Source organism: Falco cherrug, chromosome 3 (assembly GCF_023634085.1).
Source record: "Falco cherrug isolate bFalChe1 chromosome 3, bFalChe1.pri, whole genome shotgun sequence".
In the NCBI taxonomy this organism is placed as follows: domain Eukaryota; kingdom Metazoa; phylum Chordata; class Aves; order Falconiformes; family Falconidae; genus Falco; species Falco cherrug.
Window position 1 is genome coordinate 50,434,377 of NC_073699.1, and position 14,351 is coordinate 50,448,727.

A 14,351-nucleotide genomic window follows, 5' to 3' on the forward strand; every position below is an offset into this window, starting at 1 on the left:
CAACACCGTCTTTCAAAAATGATAACGTCAAGACATTTTAGTTTTGCTTCTACTCCTGCCTTTTCGTTATCTTCTTCCTCTCTGGTAGAGACTGGCTACACTGACGATTCTGCAAGTGAGTCACATGATCTTTCTGTCAGATGTAGACATATTAGATCGTGACACAGATTTTGACATTATCCTTATAATAATTTAGAACTATAGACTCAAACATGAGATTTTTGGAGCTGTGGTCTCACATTTCACAACTATAAGATATATTTGGGAACATAGGGAGATAAAGACATGTGATTCCTGCACACTTTTGTGTGGTTTGAATCATCAGATGACTTTTTTTTTTTTTTTTCAGCCAGCCTGCGTGTGAAATATATTCAGATTTTCCGGTTGAAACTAGTATCCGTTTTGTAAAAATATCCAGACATTTCTTTGGCAGATTTATTCAAAGAAATTCTCTCTGGCCCCTCAAAGACACCAGTGACAGGATATATGTATCTCCTTAGGTACTGAGTCTGAACTCACCACCCTAGGGTACCTTTACCAGCCAAAGGAAGGATTGACATGTCCTGAGGGAATTAATATCATCATAAAATAGATGTTGAAAGTAAATTGTAAGGATCAGTCTTTGGACATTCTGCTTTAAGACAACTAAAGCTAGGCAATATGAATCCCACCCAAATCTACAGACCCCAGACTTGAAACAATGGTAAAGGAAATGCTTTCAGAAACAATTTAGTTTTCATAGCCTTTCTTGTTTTCACCTGCTTCTTTCTTATTGAAAAGGTAGAGGTGAGAAAGAGCATGTAAGTTAACATTTCTACGAGCTACACAGCATTTAAATGAAACAAATTATTTTCCATAACCCCTAAACAAAAATAAGTTAATTGAAACTAACAGTCAATTGTCCAAAAGCTCAAATAAATACCTAGACTCTGTTTCTTTGGTACTGGGTGGTACAGTAAGGGAGAATGACTGTAAATGCCCCTCTCAGAGCAAAAATGCTAACATCAACAGTATGTGTATGTCAATAACCATCTTGTAAAGAAAGAAAATACAGGGACCTCTAATCACATCTAATCATTGTTCTGAGCAACAGTTTGGTTTTTTTTCCCCTCTGAGTTCCTAATGTCTCTTATATTCACTCACCACATAGGCTGTCAAATAACTGATTCTTTCTGGCAACTGACAATTTAAAAGAAAAGCATATTACAGAAAAGGGAGTCTCATTGGTTTCCATAAATTCATATGGGCTATGAACAATTAGGACAGTTCTAAAAATAGATTAATGGATAATTATCATAAGCCCTACCTAACTCTCACAGTTTGTTTTACAGGTTGTATTTGGGATAAAGTAAAAACCGTGGCTGACATGAAAGTCTATTACTATTTCCATCTTATAAAACACCAGATACATTGTTTCTGTATTTTATGGAAACTAGTGTAGAATTATAAACTGTACTCTTTTTTTAAAACATTAATTATTTTTTTTTAATTAAAACATTTAAACATTTAAAATGTTTAAAACACATGTAACAACAGTGTGTTACCAGAATTCAAATTACACTAAACAACCACAATTAGTCTCATCAGAGCTACATAAAGCATTACCAGGTAAAATTTAGGTGGATTAATGTATTGTTATAAGTAAACACATACACTGCTTTAGGTAGCAAGAACCATTAATAGTCTGATCTAAAGATGGCAAGAGTAAAAAACAGCACCCTCAATTGTCAGGATGATTACTGAGACAAGAAATGTTCTATATAGCAACAGCATTGTAAGGATGAATAAATAACCATAGAGTTGGCTTATACTGCATAGAAGCTTGCAGATGGTGGATGAATTTGTCTGTCACGTTTTTATAATACAATGACTTTTACATATTGCTGCCAGATGGAACACAGTTTTGCATCTTGAATATAAATCTCCAAGAAATATAACTTACTTCCATGTGTTCCCTGTACTTGAAACAAAAGCAAATTCAGAGGCAGGTTTGGGAGACTAAAGCAGGCTTAAGGAAATCTGAAAGAATATAAATTAAATCCTCAAGGTGTTCCTTGTTACAACTCAATTCAAAATAATGGAGTTACCCATGTGTTCTGTGTTTTTTGAGGAAAACCAGGAAAGGCATAATATAGACCCCTACAGGAAAAACTACATGTCATCTATGAAATGCAAAATACATCCTAGGAAGGTCCAAAGACCTTTCAATTGAACTTACTAGTATTTTAGCAAAACTTTTGCATAACATTCATAACAAGAAATACCTATCACACAAGGTCAGATCATAAAAGTACAGTGCATGAAGCATAAATGCTTTTAATCTTTGCTGATAATGAACATTTGTATGTACACCACAGAAGCACCTTGTCATTCTCCTTGTGTTAAATGCTACTTAAACAGACTTAGATATCTAATTCAGATCTGAATAAGCTGGTCTTTATATAGATATGCTTTCTTAAACTATCAAGAAAGTACAGAATTCCTTTCTTTTATATGTGCTTATCCATTACACCTGGCTTTCTCCTGTGTGTCTGGTCTTCGTTTCTAATCCTAGCTGGTATTGCTAAGAAGCAAATAACTTTGATAGTGATGAAGTGAACTGTATGACTGTAGGGAAGAATATTTTCCCATTCAATGATTTCTCACAAAGTCTGATTTGGTGACAAACTTGAGTTGACTTCTTTCAGACAGCCTCAAGCATTGTTTATATGCGGACAATTCTGTGTGTGAACCCATTAGGCTTTTATGACAGTTATAATCAAATATGATTGGGAAACATTCTGGCTTACTTGGATCCATACTTACATTGTGCTTTGTGAGGCTGGAAATGTTACTTGCTATTGCTTGTAGCCAGTCAATACAGTCTTCAGCAGAGATACACTGAATTATTCCACTGCAAACTCCATCCACAGCAATTACTTGGAACGCATTTTGCCTATAGACATGTCATAACAGATCAGGTCAGAAGAAAATTTCATCTGTTCTAACATATCATCTTAACAATACTTGTAGAAATGCTTTTCTTTCAACTACAATGAAGGTCAGCCACTGAACACTGATAAATTGCTAGTTTTCCTGTTTTATAAATACCTGACATATTAAAATGATCATGCTAAAAGGTCAACTCAGACTATATTAAGTTTCCATGAAGCTATAAAAAAGCCCCATAGACTAGCTCCACAGAACCTTGACTGAAAGTGCATGACTTCAGAAGCTAAAAACATGAAATATCTGATGCATACCAGAGAGTTAATACTTTAATATTGCAGATCACAGAGAAAGACAGTGTGCATTGGACACTGTAGGCAACTATTTGCAAAAATCAGTGGAATACCAGTACATTTTTCTTAATAACTTTTGATTCGTTTTTTCTAATACCTTGTTTAAATGCAGTAAGATTCCTTTCTGGACATCCCTTGTTGGTTTCTCTTGCTTATAGAATTTTCTTCCTCCTCTGAACTACTAATAGAAGAGCTGAACTCAAAATTGGTCAGGTGCCACTAACGATTTTTTCAACTGCATTTCTGAGTATAGGTTCATTACCAAAATACACTGGAATGCCAAGAGACATCCCATGAAAAAAGCAGTGGCCACCTGGGTGCCTCTACCCCAGCACCTACACAATAATCTGTCATGCATCACAGACAGACTTTCCACAGCTGAGCACCGAACAATTGCAGAACAAGAGAAAACTTTCAGATGCTAAAGCAGTAGCAGACCTAACTTCTTCAGTAAATAGCGTTCTTAGCTAATGGCCTTTGGAAGGCTCTCAGGCCTCTGACTTCAGAACCAAAAAACCTCAATATAAATCCTTATCCCATAGTAAGAGATTACTAAACATACAGAGCATATCAAGTTCAAGTGCCACTGCTGGCATTCTGCTACAAACCCATCTGTTTATGACCAATTCATGGTTTAAATTAAGTATGTCATCCAGATTCTTTGAGAATGGCTCAAGTAAAGTGAGCGTTATCTTCAGGGTAAAACTGAATGTCACTGATAACACTTTCTGACATCTCAAGAAAGGTATCTATCTGTTCTGCAAAGATTTTGTTTACCTCTTGAAATTATATTCTAGATCTATAGAATGTAGAGATAATATCTATCTCTATCATAAAGGTCTTTGCTGCATCTGTGTCAAGTACAGGGTTTTCCTTCAGTCAGGAGAAGCATTAAAAATGAATTTGACACATGCCTTTTCTTTGAGAGTCCCATCATGAGAACTACCTCTTACAGAAGGATAAGGCTTATATATCCTAACATGATCATGCAGAGACCAGTGATTTATCTAAACCCATTAGCTAAACTACCAGTTTAGTTGCCTTTTCACATGGCTAGTGAATTTTCTTTAAATTCCCAAAGGTACAAACTGAGAACTACTTCTTTCAATGTCTCATTTTCACAATAATTGAGAAAGATTTATTTAAAGCATCTTTAGGTAATGTAGCTAGAACTTATTTACTATATCCTTTATTTTAAACGGCTATAAATATAAATAGTTAATTCTTTCAGAATAAATTTCGAAGTCCTTACATGAAGAGCATACCATAATGTTCAAATCTGTTGATTATCTCTTTCAAGAAAAACAGCATTATTTTCAGGACTTCCTTTCTTTTTACACAGCCTATTATAAACCAGAGCAGGATTCCAAGGGCTCTATGAATGTGTGACACTAACCTGCACAAGCAAAGAAAACCCCGTATGTTCCAGATTCAATCCTGATGCACAATTTTTCCTTTACGCTAAACACAACAAATCTGATGCATTCAGGGGATCAAATTGTTCCTACTGTTCCTAGGTATTTGATCTGTGCACATACAAAACCATTCATTCAGAATGTTCTGGCCCACATATCAACAAGCACAGGCAATAAGATGCATGGCTATCTAATAAATTACTTCTGAATGTGTCTGGGCAGTAGATACCCTTAGCCTTAGATTATTTTAATAGTATTTTATTTAATTAGCCTACCAGCCAAAGTCTGTAATACTACAAACCACTGAAAAACATAACATATTAAATGTGTTCTGTATTAAATAGAACAAATAGTAGATTAATCATTTTATAATACAGCAAACACTGTTACAATCAGATGAATTGTCATTCAGCTACACGTTTCAGGTTCTCTGACTTCTGGAACACAAGAGTTATACTTGAAATTAGTAAGTTTTCCAAGATTAACCTGAATGACCTCTGGAATTCATGCATCTCAAGCTTTCCACTAGAAAAGCTAGAATATGATTATGAGGCATAATAGTGTATGTGATAACAAGATGATGTATTTCTGTGCCAGCCTTTTCAAACTCTGAAATATAAAAAGTTATTAAGCTTTATATAGTGAAAACAGCCTTGTAAATACTAACTACAGAAAACGCAATTAATTAAATCCTATTTCATGTTGCTTTCTTACATTATTTTCAATATCCTTTCCTTAATGTTGCTCTTTATAGCAGTATCTTTTAAAAATTATCTGCCTTTCTCTCATAAAAAGTTTTGAGAGGGAGTCACACTTTAAAATGTTTAAAGTAATTTAAAACACATATAAACTGCCTGCTAGCAACATAAACTGTTGGTTATATTCTTTTTTGAAGAAAATCCCACTTCCTCTCATATTTATACTGCATTTTTATTTAAGTACTTATATTTCCTCATGTTAGACAGCACAGAAGGACACAAAGAGAAAATAAGCAGAGCAGTTTTTCAAGATTTGAGTACTAATGCAGTTATCTTGTTTTGTATTAATACACTTTTCAATTTATTTTCCAGAATTTCAAATCTCAGTAATACCACTTCTACCTGAAAAAAATTTCTAACATACAGGTTCTACAATGCGTACTTTAAGCTTCTGTTTTATCGATGCAGAAGACTGAATTTTAAAACCCTAAATCTATGAACAGTTGAATATGTCCTAATTTTCCACATGAGTAATTCTATTCAATTTAATATCTTATCTGAAGTATACAGCAGAACAGATCTCAGATCTGACTTTTTAGGATTTTGAGCCCTTTATGCTTCATGCTCTTAATTATTTCTATTTCAACCATTCTTAAACATTAAGCTGAAACACCTCCTGCCTCAGTGGTGACTCTTTCCTGTTCCCTTTCAGTTCAGGCAATAAACCATTGTAGCCTTTGGTTTACACCCTGAATTCCTGGGACAGCCATTGCTCCTCAATAGAACAAGGATTATGCAGCCATGTAAATATGATTTTGCTACTACCAGTCAATAGCTGCAGCCTGTTTTTAGCTTCACAATTACCTGCTGGTGAAACACCTAGTGCCTAACCTGCTTTAACTGCAGCTCTGTGAAGAGGAAAAATGCTGGCAATCCCACCTAGCGTACTTCTAAGAAACAACAGCCCTTATAATCAACTAAGGCCATTGGAGGCTTTTGTGCAACTTTCAAATGTTTGCTGAGACCAAAGAGAAGGAAGCAGGGTGTTATAAGAAACAATAGAATTAACTGCATGCAAATCCCAAGCTGAGGTTGAAGAACTCCCCTGTTTTGGCAGGGGTGTCATAAACCCACCCCTGGGGGCAGATGGTAACTGTTGACTGTAGGACCCATAGAAACACTGGAAGGGTGAGCGTAACAGAAAAAAAAGATACGGGGAAGGTTCTTTCACAAAACAGTCTTTCCAGAAAGATTAATGAAGCTTTTCTTTATTAATACGGTAAATTTACATGTGTTTGAATGGAGGACCAGGAAATTTTAAACTGCTAATGCCTGATGAGCTGACAGGGTATAGCATAACACATTATTCTTCCCAGACTCCCACATCTAAGCTGGCAGATATGAAGGCACAGGAAAGCTAGAGTTTATTTCAATTAGTAAGGCCTCACAGCCTCATAATGAGAAGTCCTTTGTGCTTATTTCAAGAGTTTAATGTTTCTGATTGGTTAGAATAAGGAATAATGGAGAAAAATGCTGTGTAACTACACATCTGTCTTCTGGTTAATGACTTACATGCTGGAATGCACAGAATTCTTTAGCGTTAGTGTTGGAACTTCATTCTTATATATACAGGTGATAAATTAATCCACACAATGCCTAGGTATTTAAAACTTTTAACAAGCATGAGCTTATTGATCTGCTTTGTCCTGTTGGATTTTTTAGCTACTTTCTTTTCTATGTGATTGCGTAATACATAAAAAAAGTGAACATTCCAGAATATTCTTGTCTTCCCTTCTGATTTCTTCTGATTTACTAGGATAATATTAAACTAAACAATGACAAGTTGTAGGTCTATGTGACTGTACTGGGTCTGGCTGAGCCCTGTAGCAGCCCTCAAAGTGCTGTGCTTTGCACTGGTAGGTAGAAAAGGTGATGATAACACACCAGTGTTTTGGATGCTGCAGAGCAGTGCTCGCATAGCATCAGGGCTCCAGCATTCCCCATGCGTCACCCAGTAGGGCTGTTAGTAGGCAAGATCTTGGGAGAGAACATAGCTGGAACAGCTGACCCAAACTGACCAAAGGGATATTCCATACCATATGATGTCTGCTCAGCAACAAAAGCTAAGAGAACAGAGGAGTGGGGGGATTCATTATCACAACATTTCTCTTCCAGAGCAACCACTATGCATATTGAAGCCTTACTTCTTGGAAAATGAATGGACACCACTGCCTGATGGGAGGCTGAAAATAAATCTGTTTTCCTTTCCTTCCGTGCACAGCCTTTGCTTTTGCTTTATTAAGCTGCCTTTATCTCGACCCATGACTTTTCTTCCATCTTATTTTCTCTGCCCTCCCCTCCCCTGCTAAGAAGGGGAGTGATAGAGTCCCTTGGTGGGCACCTGGTGTCCAGCCATGGTCATCCCAAAACAATGTTGCAATAAATTTAAACCTGACTATGAGCTTTGGACAGCTCTCCCAGTGATTGGGGGAAAAATCACAATGAAATTCAATGTTAACAAATGCAAAGTAACACATATGGGGAAAAAAAATAACCTTAGCTATATGTAAGCAACAACCCTAATGTAGCTATAAACATTGACGAAAGAAATATAAGAGTTACTACAAACATTTCTCTGAAAACCATCACCTTCATGCTCAGTGACAGTCAAAAGGTAATAGATTATTACAAAGTATGTAAGATAAAAACAGTAAAAAAGTGGAAAACATCATTAAGTCTTAATATAAATCATGATGGATCCTCCTTGCAGTCCCAATCACCTTGTCATATATAAGATATATTAGAAAAGAAACGGAGAGAATGACAAGGATAATCAGAAGTAGATAAGGGTTTCCCTAAAATGAGGTCACAATAGGGATCCTTCAAATTGGAAAAGAGAAGACAGTCATCTGAAATTATAAAAACATAAATCAAGAATGCTTATTTAACATTTCCCCCTGGTCAAAGCCCAGAGTCCACTCTTTTTCCCCTCCTGGGGGACCAGTGGCCTGTGCTTGAAGCCAGCTCTGCCATGGTGTGGCTGTGGGATTTGGGATCGGAGTTCTGTGGAAGAGCTTGGGGTGAAGGCTGTCTCACACTTCACTAGGGAGCTGCTTATCAGCTCAGGCTCTCACCCTTGGTCCTCGCTTCAGTTTGGCTGCAGCTACAGCCATGCCTGGACATATATTCTGCTGATTCGGATCTGACCTGTAGGATCACTTCCCAGCCTGACCTGAGCCGCACCTCATCAGGATGGATTCATCTGAAGATCACCCCTAGGCCTGCTCTGCTCCCCTGCTGGGTGCAGTGGGACAGGGCCCTTGTCTGTGTGGACACTGCCTCATCCAGCCTTGCTACCACCTTCTGCTCTTGGTTCAACTTCCACATGAGGCAGCCAGCCACTGCTGTTCCTGAACAACAAGATTATTTCACCCAATGAAGTTACCAAGCAAGACATTTAACTCAAACAGAAGGAAGTACTTATTAAAAATATAATTACATTGTAGAGCTCAATGGCACAGTTCATTGCAAAAAACCAGAGCTATAAAATAAAGCAGCTCATAAAGAATCTTTTGAGGACGGGAACATGAACAGTTACTAAATATGATGACCTATGTGCAATCTCAAACTGAGAAATGTGCAGACCACTGGGTGCAAGTGGAAAGATCACACATCTTCCTCACATACCTGGTCCTGGCTGATGTCAGAGCAGAATATTGGCTAAGGTGGACCTAGAGAGACCTTTATCAAAGTTCTTATGTTTTATGTCTCTGACAGCTTAAGTGGAACTAATAATGACATTCCTTTACACAAGTCAACTCCCTAAGGCTCATATCTGTCAGTCAAGAAGTCGTTTCAACCTTCTGAACTTTTTTACCTGCACAAATCTGATCCTGGAACGTACTGGGAAAATCGTGAATGAAGAAGTGGAATTAATCGGAGATCACACCACCTTTTTTCCCACCTAAGTCCTGGGGATGCTGGCCATGAGGAACATGATAATGTATCCTGAAAAACATTAAAAAGTCCTCAGTTTTGGGCTTCATTAGAAGTACTCATTAGATTTGGAAAGAGAGAGATAAGGCTTAGGAGACTTTATATTCCATTTGGCAGTATTCCACTTTCCCCAGATCATTTGGCATCAGTTTTAGCTAGCACTGGAGATATTCTGAACTTTTTCTCGCAAATAAAATAATTCTATATAGACCTCCACATCAATATGCTTAGAGGAAGTGTGAGAAACACTATTCTAAAAACCTAGGGAAACAGATTGTGTCCTTTTTTTAAAAAATAATTAGTTATGAATAAAAATGACCATCTACTACATATCACATCATCAGCTACTAGTTTTATACCTGTACCTTGTATAAAGGTGATGTCTAAATTTTTCACTATACACCCATAATTTACTCATTTCCTGTGGCCATGCACATATATACATACATGTCTGTTCTAATGACATCACTCAAGAAGTGGTAACTGTGCATGAGATTTAACATGTGATGAAAGTTGTTTAGTCAAAACTACATGCTTATGATGAGTATTTCCGTTTTACTTATTTAGACAAGACATTACTTATACAAAAATAGAAATTCATCATGTCTATGTTCATATCTACAATGTATATTTAATTATCTAGTCTAATTTCACCAGTATTACAGAATACAGACTTGAATGAGAGATGCTTATAGAAAGTGAAATGATCAATATTTATTTTTAAAAATCCAACACCTCTTCCTTTCTTTAAAAAACACTTTACAAAATAGTGCTAGTGATCATGTTATTTCTCCGAAGAAGCATGGTGCTCACTGAAATGTATGTACTATTTTCAGTATATCAGTAAAACTGTACCTGCCAATCCTACATCATTTAATTTTTTTTAATCTCAGACTCGATATTTTTTCTTACCTGTATCTTCTACAAAATAAATATTGCAAAAATTTAGTACTCCTTGTATCTTTCTAGAGTGTAATTTTTGTGTAAGATTGACGGAATTACAAAGCTTTGCCAACTTGAACTTTACTTTTACATATATGTTCCTGTATCTTTTATGTATATAAAATAATGATCACTATGGACATCAATTTAGCTGAACAGCAGGTTTTTCATAAATAGATTCACTGATTTAAAACACTGAATCTCTGGTGAAACATTCAATAGATTCAATCCAAATTAATAAATGATTGACTAGGAAGACTAAGCCAGGATGTTGTTTTGACATGCTTTCAGGAACCTTTCTTCAGCTGTGATTAAACTTGAGGGAAAAAGCTGAAATGCAGCAAAAAGTTCACATGCAAACTCTAGGCATAGATCTGGTAGCACCAGAAATTTTAACCCTACCTTTAGCCTGCATAACATTTTGAATTTTTAACAAAAGACCCAAACCAGTCCTGTCTACTCTAAATTTTGACTCAGAAGTCTCTTTCATGGCTATAAATTAAAAAATAGACTATGGCCATAAGTCATAATGAATTCTAGAGAATATTCTGAGAAAAATGAAGGACCACGTCTTAAGAGTTGTACAGAATTTAGGAATTAATACAGAGGTCTCATTTGCTTTTATGAAGCATTCTATTCCCATTACCAGGGGACATCTGAGGTAAGAACCACATCCTGGTCTTCAGTATAAGAATTTAATTTAGAGTGAATTATAGACTCAACATATCTGATTATATTATTTAAACTGAAAGAAAAAGACTTGGTTTCACTAAATTATTATCACTTCAAATAGAAACTGTAGCTAGTTTAGATCAGTTTCAACACCTGCAGAAAAAAAAAACCCAAAAATGAAAGCATGTTCTTTATTATGAACGCAAAGTTAGCATTGAAGTGGCTAGCAGAGTAAGTTTAGATCTGCTGCAGTGGCCTTTCTACATGCATACATATATAGACTGTTGACATGAGTCTACTTCTCTTGTTGCTGTACTAGTTATATATAATACATATGTATGTAGATTTTTTGTTAATTGTCCTGCATTAAGACACCGATTTTATTGGCTTTATAACATTTTTATGAGTTCCAGCTCCTAGAAACATGTATAAATCCTAAAGGTTTCCTGGATTATAGTCAGGCTTAAAATCTGTGCTATTGACTTTTAAGTTTCTGGGCTCCTATTTAAAACATTTACCAGTAAATTGAGAAAGAACAATAAAACAAGTGGAAAATTGGAAACGGCAAAGTCTACTGAACAATGCTTATGTTTATGGTATTTTAAATATATCTGTAGTAATTATGCTGTACACCAGCTTACTTATTGGTTTGTATTTTATCTGTGTATTTTCACCTATCACAAAGCCAAATATGCAGCAAAAAACCCTTTAGAACTATAAAAAATAATGGAAATTTTACATTTCTTGGCTAAGATAAATGTTCAAAGCCCCTTGTTGTACTTCTAAGGCATCTTTTACCAAAAATCTGGTCAAACACCTGTAGCATTTCATCCTAGAGAGACTTTGTCTCATAATGCTATCATTCTTCAGTAAGATTTTAAGTCTAAATTGCTAGAAGTAAAATTCTGTCACCTTAGAAATACGCAAAAAAATGCACCTAAATTATCATTTGCCAAAATTATTAGATAACAAATCAAATAAATAAAAATGGAAAAATATTCTGAAAAAGTTTTCAACCTTTACCTTAAATAGATATATTTTCATTTGAATACTTTTAATTCCTGTGTTGTGGAAATAATCTAGAAGAAAAAACTTTCACAAAATCCTTATTGCCAAGATAAAAAAAGTATCACATCTATCAAGGCACAATCTCAGCTGGTATAATTTATTATAGTTTAATTCCCAGCCATAATACCTGGCCAGTCTTTTTGTCCTCTATGGGTTATGTTAATTAGAGCTCATCCCGTGTTGCTGTCCTTTATTACTTCCACTTATATACTTATATACTTCCCCTTAGCTATTATAGTATTATTATTATTCTGTGTAATTCCATCAAATAAATGTAAACTCTTACCGTGTTGTTGGGGTGGTAGTTGAGATGCAAACCACTGTCACATAGGGGAGAGGATGTGCCACTGCTTTGGTCACTGGGGGCACCTAATACAAGTATGAATTCATAAATAAATCTTCATTGATCTATAACGCTATAATTCAGATTTGTGTATGTATATAAGCATGTATTCCCCTCTCCCCACTAGTTTTGTCATATCTGACTTTCCTTTACTTTTTCCATTTAGCCAGTATCTGTTTTCTGGTTTGAGTGGAATGCCTTTGTAAGCTGAATGGAGGCTCAAGAAACCCTACCCTGCTGCTTTGCTTGGAAGAGTTAATAGTCTGTTTAGTAAGAAAAAAACCCCAGAGGTTTTTGGAAATTTGATAATGAAAGTGTGTACTTCCTCACTTGGTTATCACTTAAAGGAACTAGTCAGATAACACTTTTGTTACTCACTATGAAGTCTACAGTTCCAACTGTTCTTGTAACAGCTTAGGAAATTGCAGCACTGCACCTCAAAAGTAGCATGATAGGATCAACGCAAACGCATGTTTCTGTGTGTTACTCCGGGTACTCTGTGGTACCACAGCCTTTCGTAAAGGGACAAATGCACTGGGATACATTTTTATTTAAGAATATGATGTTCTAATTTTTTTCTTGTCTCAATAAAATTTAATACTTAGGCAAAAGATGAAGACAGTATTTCGACTGTATTGTATAAAATATTACGTCATGATTTAGTTCATTTAGCTCCTACTAACTTAAAATCAAAGGCTAAAGGTATTGAAACCAAAATATTATTTCTTTGTTGCTTAAAAATTGAGACATTCATTTCACCCTCTTAGGAGCAAGAAGCAGAAGGAAAGCAGCAAGGACAAAAGGCACAGGCTGACATATAAATATGCTTAGATATGCTGCAACTGTCTACAATTATGCACCCACACTTACAATTTAATATAATTAAAGGAAGACAGCTGTCTCCGTATGCCTCTCATGGGGCTAGTTTACTAAAACTCAGTTGGACTTAAACAAAATACTAATCATCCCAGAGTAATTTATTTTTAGGTAGACAGACATCTCCACCAGAGCCTCTGAATTTTAAATGGTAAAGTTAAGCCCTCTAAACATACACACACAATCTCATTTTCACATTTACAAGAAAAAATTCTTTCAGACTAAAATGTTACCTGATCCTGCCTGAAAAAATGCTTTTAAATACCCTGCATCAGGATGTGAGCTATTGTGAACTAAATGTAATTCCACTGTTTCACCTGTGACTTTGCTGACTCATACCAGCCAAATGTATGGTGATCTCTTTTTCAAGCAAAGAAGCAAATTTTTGCTTGAGGTGAATGTTACTACAGGACCTGGAATTACGAGAAGCTCATATTCAGGCAGCAACACTGAACAAAAAAGCTGCTGTCAATCACCCTCAATGCACAGTAGTTTTGGAAGCTGCAAGCATTCACGAACATTGAACTGAGTTTTCTTTTGGACAAGTAATAAAGGCTTACATGCACAATCTTCATTCAGTGGCAGTTTGAGAAAAGCAGGTGCTCTTTTCAGAAAGGAAACAGTTAGGGTCACTTCTTCCCCTGCATTGCGAAGGACCTGAACCTGAAAGAGAAATACAGACAGAACAGCTTGAAATAAATGCATGACCAAAATGTATTAGCAAACGTAAGCACCACCACACAGCTTTGACATACCAGAACATAACTCCTTAGCAATTTATTGCAATGACGTTTTTAAAAAAAAGAAAACAAGGTGTAAAGCTTGCTATATGCTTGTCTGTTGTGTTTCTAGTCACACATGCAGGTAAAGGGGCAGGAGGCGTGTCATTGGCCTCCTGTAATACCGCTGGCTTTGCACTGTGCTATTGTAAAACTTGCTCCCTGACACTGCTCAGCTGTGCACCTCCTTCTTTCAGTTCTGGCATCATCCAGCCTAGCAAGCGTGTATGTACTAATACTAATACTAATACTAATACTAATACTAATACTAATACTAATAC

General features: G+C 35.9%; 1 protein-coding gene across 5 annotated transcripts in view; it reads right to left on the minus strand.

Moving 5' to 3' along the window:
* Nucleotides 1-14,351, minus strand: part of SNTG1 (syntrophin gamma 1) — a 359,106-nt gene that overhangs the window by 105,520 nt on the left and 239,235 nt on the right. For all 5 annotated transcript variants that reach the window (XM_055705965.1, XM_055705964.1, XM_055705969.1 and 2 more), the window contains 4 exons: nucleotides 13,852-13,954; nucleotides 12,359-12,441; nucleotides 9,272-9,402; nucleotides 2,806-2,935 (listed from right to left, as the gene is read on the minus strand). In XM_055705965.1, coding sequence (XP_055561940.1) covers nucleotides 2,806-2,935; nucleotides 9,272-9,402; nucleotides 12,359-12,441; nucleotides 13,852-13,954 — 447 coding nt within the window. The remainder of the gene's footprint in view (nucleotides 1-2,805; nucleotides 2,936-9,271; nucleotides 9,403-12,358; nucleotides 12,442-13,851; nucleotides 13,955-14,351) is intronic.